This window comes from Ursus maritimus, unplaced genomic scaffold, assembly GCF_017311325.1.
Source record: "Ursus maritimus isolate PB19 unplaced genomic scaffold, ASM1731132v1 scaffold_15, whole genome shotgun sequence".
NCBI classification, from domain to species: domain Eukaryota; kingdom Metazoa; phylum Chordata; class Mammalia; order Carnivora; family Ursidae; genus Ursus; species Ursus maritimus.
The window spans coordinates 27,428,845-27,436,516 of record NW_024423897.1 but is presented as its reverse complement, the minus strand read 5'-3'; the positions used below and the strand labels follow the sequence as shown (position 1 = coordinate 27,436,516).

Below are 7,672 nucleotides of genomic sequence, written 5' to 3'. Positions count from 1 at the left end.
AGAGCCCACCAGGAGGTTTAGGTGTAATAGCTGCATGTTGGAAGGTGTGTGCAAGTGCACGTGGGCAGACGCCACAGACTCAAGAGGAATTTACTTAATCTCTGCATACCTTTTATATTCAAAGACACTGTGAAATATATTAGGATGGCCTGGAGGTAATGGGGACTATATTTAGTAACTACCAATATTCTTCTTCTCTCATCAATAGAGGAGCTCACAGCAGGGGATTCACACAACTGCTGTTCTGAAAGATGTATTTTTGACCTAACAGAACATGCAAAGGTCAAAATAAGTCCATTTTTGTCAGGAGAGGGGAGAGGGTCTAATCTCCCCTTTGAACACAAGAGGTCGCTCCTGTGATCAAGTACTGGGGGGAAATACTGCTAATCACAGTTTGTTGTATTCTATAAAAACACAATTTTTTTACCGATATATTTGATGCATTAAATGCACATACAGCAATCAGCTAAGGAAAGAGAGGAATAATCTGTGGTCACATTTGAACTTTCAGGTGAAGTGAAAGAAATAATGGCTGCTCCTCTAACTTGGAATCTGATGCAAAATTTATCAGCAGTAGACACGGAACTCCAGAGCACACCCATCATGGAACAACATCTTATTAGGTTCCTTCAACTTTCTCCCTTTAACAGGGAGTATCTTCTGCATGATCTTTACCTCTATCAGCTTAGGAACTTACTAAGAAAATAAATACTCGGTTGGTTACAATAACAGTGTGGGCTGAAAAAAAGGGGGAAAAAAGTGTCTTCACCATTATGATGAAACTGCCCAGGAGTAAAGTTTTTCCTCCAAGCCACATGCCAGCTTTTCTATTTGGAATTGCTACCATCATCAGCAATAATCCTTTGGAATAGGTTATTAGTTCAGAAAGTTAAAATACCACACTGTGTATGTGACTGGTTTGAAGAATGGATAGTGAGGGCGCTTTGTGGATCTCAAATATGTCATCAGCTTCTGGCAGCTTCTGTCATTTAATTCCATGTTATAAAGGTGGCATAATGGAATTTGATTGGTTAAAATCCTCTATTTACTTTCTGGCATTATAGTGGTATCTTTTTTTTTTTTTTTAAACTAGAGTCAACTTGGTTATCTGTAAGGGAAACATGCCCTTATACCAGGAAGCCCTGCTTCGTGTTTTGATTACCAGCATCAGCTTTGCAAAAGCACCCTGACAAAAGGCTCCATGCATATAATACCGGAGACTAGAAACTTTAAACAAAACAGATTTTTAAACAAAAAAAATGGATAAATTTATCAACCTATGTCTATTCCAACTTTCAATTTCACACACACACAGGTATTCTTATAATAAAAATAGAAGGCATGAGATCCAGGTAAAACTCTTCCTTGAGAGAAAACAAAAAGAAACAGATAACGTGTTCTTGGTAAAGCCCAGCTAAGTCGGGAGGAAACTCAAACATCTTAGCTTTTTTTTGTGCTTTGGAGAAGCATATCCCTGCAAACCGAGCCACTGAGGCCAGCTGAGAGCTCACAGCTCTTATCAAGGGTTAGATCTGGTGAAAAGTACAAAGAAAGTAGTTTTCTAACACAACTGGGTTTTCTCGCAGTAGCAAGACACCGAAATTAAGCCTTCTACTGCTTGGGTTTGTGGACCTTTTAAGAGAAAACTGGCAGTCACTTTAGATAAGGAGTAGCTATTTAGAAGCTTTGGAAGACGTGTGGGTGTTCTTCGTGGCCTTTCCTGTGACTTTCTTTTGGGGAGACTGTAAAAGGTGATGGGAACATGTCAGAAATTATTGAAAAAGATTGCCCGCGAGTTGGAGGCAACGTTCTTCTCTCTCCAGGTTGTTTCCCGAGAGAAAATTACCAGATAAACAAACCCGGTGAAGTGAAACAGGTATTTCACTGCCTTTCAGTATTAGATTCCTCCCTACTCAAGCCCTTAGACTAAAACATTTTTTTTAAATCTCTAGACTAGAGACACGGAGAACTGTCCTTATAACTGCCGAAACACCACCAGCAAATTGCACACGTTTGCTTAAAAACAAAGGGCAGGAGACCAGCAGACAGAGGAACTGGACAGGATATATATATAATCGCTTTACAAACTTTCCACTACTGTAAGATCATTTCGGTCTTTGGCTTTGGGTTAGTGAGCTTCTAAGTTCTGCAAAAGCAGACCTCAAGGACTGTTAGAAGAGAGAGGAGTCCGCGGAGTCAACTTCGTTTTACCTGTGTGCTCCCAACATGATTCTCCGCTAAGGCCAGAAGCACTCTTTTCCTCCCACCCCAGCTTTTTGGAGATCTGAGGTCGGTGGTAACGGGGTAGTGGGCTAGCAGTAGAGAACAATTCCTGTGGGTTTATTCATCCCATTCCCGGTTCTTCTTCCCCTAGGCAGCTCCCAGCGCGCCAGGCGCAGCCAGTTTGTGAACTCACCCTCCCCGGCAGCCAAGTCGGGCCAGGCCCGGACCTGAGCGCTAAAGCGCGAGACCAAAGCGAGCCAAACGGCCTGTTCCAAGTCGCCCCTTTTCCTAGAGCCCTGGAAGGACCTCGTCATCAGGAAGACCTACCCACCAGCCACTCGCCACCGGCGGCAGAAAAGTGCCCCGCGCGCAACACAGCCAGCCGGATTGCGGGGACCCCAGGAGCGCAGGGCGGAGGATCAGCGCGACAGGAGGCGAGGGCGCTGACGGCACCGCCGGGAAGGAGCACGGGAGGGGGGCAGGAGAAGGAGAGGAAGGCCAAAAGCCAGAGCAGCCGGGCAGCCCGAGCTTCGGGAGAGAGCGGCCTGAGCCCGGAGCTAGTTGCCTCGGGAGCCCTAATCCTCTCCCGCGGGCTCGCCGAGCGGTCAGTGGCGCACAGCGGCGGCGAGGCTGAAATATGATAATCAGAACAGCTGCGCCGCGCGCCCCGCAGCCAATGGGCGCGGCGCTCGCCTGACGTCCCCGCGCGCTGCGTCAGACCAATGGCGATGGAGCTGAGTTGGAGCTGAGAAGTTTGAGTAAGAGATAAGGAAGAGAGGTGCCTGAGCCGCGCCGAGTCCGCCGCCGCCGCAGCGCCTCTGCTCCGCCAACTCCGCCGGCTTAAATTGGACACCCAGATCCGCGAGGGCGCGGCGCAGCCGGGCAGCGGCTTTCTCAGCCTTGGCAACCCCAGGGGCCACTGTTTCCCACTTAGCCACAGCTCCAGCATCCTCTGTGTGGGCTGTTCACCAACTGTACAACCACCATTTCACTGTGGACATTACTCCCTCTTACAGATATGGGAGACATGGGAGATCCACCAAAAAGTAAGAGGCTATTTTACCTTGTGGGGCTCGGTGTGCTATTCTTGTGCGGGGGTCTCTCTCAGGCACGGGTGCCAAGGGCTCTTCAGAGTTGGAGTCATTGCCTGGAGAGACAGAAAAGGTGGCTTTTTCTTGTTGCCGCCACGCCTGCATGCTTGCTGTCGGTTCTGATCTTCGGGAAACTGATCGTACCTTGTGTTTGAATTCGCCTGTGTGCCCTCCAAAACCCTAGCCTTCTGGTGCTAAGCGGTGGTTTCCTCCTCGGGAATCTTGAGCTCTCCGAGAAGGTTATTCTGTTGCAAAGGTCTGCCTGTACATACAATACCCGGAGATGTGAATTAGCATTAGACTTGCAAAAGAGAACGAGTGACAACTGTATTGATGTCTGCTCTTACTAACAATATCCAGTCCTATGTGCTATTTAAGAGCGTGCTTCATGGAAAATATAAGCGTTCACTTAACGCTTCTAGTCAAAACCTTTTCTTTGACTTGACTTATCCATAATCTTTCCCAATGATTACGGCAAAGAGGGAGGAGGGAGGAAAAAGAAACACAAAATGAACGGGTTTGATTGCGTGCTAGGCTTACAAATGTAGACTATTCAAATCTGCATTTTACATATATTCCACCTCCTTTTTAAAATGAGTCAAGGTTTTGATGGCACACTTCAATTACCATCCCAAAGTGCAATACTCTTAAAAAAAAAAAAGGAAGAAAGAAAGAAAGGAAGGGGGGAAAAACTCCCAGAGTACGCCCTATAAGAGAACGACACTAAAAGTGTGTTTATCTCTGTAGGAAGTAAACGGTTAGTCAATCATGTATTTATTTTCATTTCAGAAAAACGTCTGATTTCCCTATGTGTTGGTTGCGGCAATCAAATTCACGATCAGTATATTCTGAGGGTTTCTCCGGATTTGGAATGGCATGCGGCATGTTTGAAATGTGCGGAGTGTAATCAGTATTTGGACGAGAGCTGTACGTGCTTTGTTAGAGATGGGAAAACCTACTGTAAAAGAGATTATATCAGGTACGCCATTTATATTGCTTCCTTAATTTTGTGAGATTTCCCTGTCTCTCTCTACTCCTTTTTTATTTTTTGATGTGGCTTTGTCTTTTTGCAAAGTATGCCTTAGTGGGGTCCAATGTGCAAAAGTTATCCTTTAAGTATGTTACATAAATTAAACTATTCTGTTTATTTCACTTTTTAGGGGAAAAAAAACCCCGCAAACTCAATAGTGGTTTTCATAAATTGTGTGGTGTTGAAGCTTGTTTAATTGCTCTTGGAGTTTGTGATGCTCAAATTATTTTCTTCTTTCACCCTCCCCCTTCCAAAACAAGCAGAAATTTAAAGATGGATAACTTGGCCTTTCTAAACTTTCTTTTTTAAGGTTGGCTTTTATTGTATCATGCAGTGTTTTCCCCTATTCATTTATTTATTTTTATAGTTCAGTGTTTTATTAGTAACTTAGAAATTTTGTGGAGATGTCAATGCAATAGGCGAAATAAAAGTTTGACCTAAGGATGTTTCGAAGTGCACTTTGAAAGTGCAGATAGAAATATTGCCCCATTTATTTTTAGGGTAAGAGTCCTTTCTTGGAAAATTTCAAAACCAACCCAAAAAAGACCGGAAATTTAATCTTTTTAAATATTAACCCTTTGGTGACATCTGACTATCTTTTCTTTCTTATCTTATCTGAGCTGATGAATTAGACAGAGCAGATCAAATTGCCCATCATCTGTCTACGAACAATTGGTATATTTAGATAATTGAACAGCTTCCTTTCTCACATTAAAATCTGGTAACTGATAAAATGAGCGAATTGCCCATTCTGACAAGACTAAAACCACATAGAAGACTTTCTGAGGTGTTTTTTTTTCTTTTAGTTTATTTTGTGTCTAAACTTCACGCTTCACAAATCTCAAATTTTCTCTGACCTGTGTATATATGTCAGAAATTTCATTTTCTGCCTTAGGAAGTCAGTAGAATTCCTAAAGAAAATTTTATTGTTTTAATAACAAACAGAAGAGATAACACCTTCACTATTATGTTAAATAATATCAAATATTATATATTTTTAAATTTCTCCAGTGGCTATTAACAAGTAATTAGCTTTTGTAAGTTATAAAATTTCTGGAGCTGAGAACTTATATTAAAGTTTAGTCAAGAGTTAAGTAAGTGGTCACAATTTTTACCTGTTCACTTAGTGTCCAGCACTTTTTCTTATTGTAAAATCATGAAATAGAGAGTATAATCCTGATAGATAAAAGTGAAAAGTGTGTGTAAGGGTTTATTAATACTTTGTGGGATGGGGGGTGGGGGAGGGAAGGAGAGTGGGAGGAAATAGGGGAAAGGGGGAACTGGAGGAAGGGGGAGGGATTTTCCAAATTGTTTGGTCACAGACAAGGTACCGTCCTCATCCTATGAAATGGAAGATCTCACATAGAGTAGGCGGAGGGAGGAAAAACTTTTGAATCTACCTTCTAACCTCTGACAAATGAGCCGTTTTCATTGTTTACTTGATTAGTGTGTGAACTCAAGATTCTGGAGAGGGAGAGCTCACTTTGCACCTCTAGGACTATCTTTCCTCCTATGGAGATGGCGTTTTGCTCAATTGCATACCGATCTTCATGTAGCCAATTTTGCGTACACATTTATAGAAGGAGCCAATCGCTTTTGCCTTTTCTCCTTCACTCTCTCAGTTGTGTGTGTGTGTGTGTGTGTGTGTCTGTGTCCGTCCCTTTGAACTCCTGTAGTTGTAAAAGCAGAACAGAGAGACTATTTAGGTCTGAATGCCCTTCTCCCCTTGGGAGACTGAGGTACCCTCCTCCCATTTTGTGTGGATCTTTTCCTCTGGTACATTCTCTGTAGGAATGCCCCTGCTTCTGTTATTACTGATACATGGAGAGGGTGCCAGGGCAGTGCCGCCTAGGTGGAACCTACAAGGATTGTCCCTTGGTAAGGAAAGGTCAGGAGTGAGGAAGACCTTAGAAGTGGGTCTTTTCATTTTTTCTGGCTGGTCATGGTTCTCAAGCAAACTGAAATAGAGGCAGATGGTTCAGCAGCTTGAAAAAGATTGAGGGAGCAGAAGAAGATTTTAAAGATAATAATAGGAAGAATGGAAAGGAAACTTACTGTTAACATTGTTGCCGGAGGAATAATCTTTAGTTGGGGAAAAACTGCAACGTGCTCATTGTGCAGAAGGGCATCTGGAAACCCGCAGAGGTTTCGTTTTGTTACTCTGCCTGTGCATCTGTCTATTTACAAATGAGTGGGGTGACAGTCTCGTCCCCTTGCCTCTTTTTCTCTTGGAAGGACTTTCTGTAGCAGTTTTAGAGACATTTCTAGCAGCAGAAATTGGGGCATAGGAAGGCAAAAGTGTGGGGCCAGTGTACCAGCGTTCCTCCTGATTCCTTTCTGCCAAGAGCTGCAAGGGTTACCCAGGGACTGGGCTAGAACAGAGGTCCAGGTTTCCAGCATATCAAATATTTTTACTTTGGGAGTGTTCTGAACTAAGAGCTACCGACGGAGACACAGAGGTTCATAGGAAAAGAAAAGAGGGGTAAAAGAAAGGGAGGAGAAGAGAGAGAAACTTAATGATTTCTTTCCTCCCATTCCCAGCTGGTCGGCTAATGCTGATTTCAGTGGCCCAGGGCAGTGGCCGGGGTCCTTGGCAATCCTGGGCCGGGACAGTGCCAGCTTGAAGTGATTCCCTCTTTCTGTGTTTCTCTCACGGTCCCTGCCCGGCGGCGCGCAGGTTGTACGGGATCAAGTGCGCCAAGTGCAGCATCGGCTTCAGCAAGAACGACTTCGTGATGCGCGCCCGCTCCAAGGTGTACCACATCGAGTGTTTCCGCTGCGTGGCCTGCAGCCGTCAGCTCATCCCTGGGGACGAGTTCGCGCTTCGGGAGGACGGGCTCTTCTGCCGTGCGGACCACGACGTGGTGGAGAGGGCCAGCCTGGGCGCCGGTGACCCACTCAGCCCTCTGCACCCGGCGCGGCCGCTGCAAATGGCAGGTACTCCTTGCCGGGAGGGAGGCCTGCTGGGGGAGGCTGGTGCTGGGCTAGGCCAGCACCGCCCCAGCTAGTGCGCGGGCCACCGGGGCCACGTTGGTAGCCACAGGGCAGTCGCTGCGGCCGTGGCCGGCAGTTAAAAGAAGTGTTCTGGGAGCAGTTTGCACTGTACTTCGCTCTTTTGCACAAGATTCAGTGCACTCACTGTCTCTCCAGACTCTCCCCCACCCCCTCCCCCAGCACATCTACACGTCTGCGTGTCTAAATATGGGTATACATGAATGTACACTACTTGCGCACACATGCATACATACGTCCAAACAGTACTTCCAGTTCACCTTGCCCTCCAAACCCGGGCTTACTGAAAATGGGCTTCAGCTCCCCCCTCCCTCCC

The 7,672-nt window shown here is 45.4% G+C and overlaps 1 protein-coding gene across 1 annotated transcript in view; it reads left to right on the top strand.

Annotated features, from left to right (window-relative positions):
• The first annotated feature begins 3,164 nt into the window (after positions 1-3,164).
• ISL1 (ISL LIM homeobox 1) overlaps positions 3,165-7,672 on the top strand; it is a 10,137-nt gene continuing 5,629 nt past the window's right edge. The window contains exons 1-3 of the mRNA XM_008692557.1: positions 3,165-3,269; positions 4,104-4,293; positions 7,022-7,281. Coding sequence (XP_008690779.1) covers positions 3,242-3,269; positions 4,104-4,293; positions 7,022-7,281 — 478 coding nt within the window. The 5' untranslated portion in view covers positions 3,165-3,241. The remainder of the gene's footprint in view (positions 3,270-4,103; positions 4,294-7,021; positions 7,282-7,672) is intronic.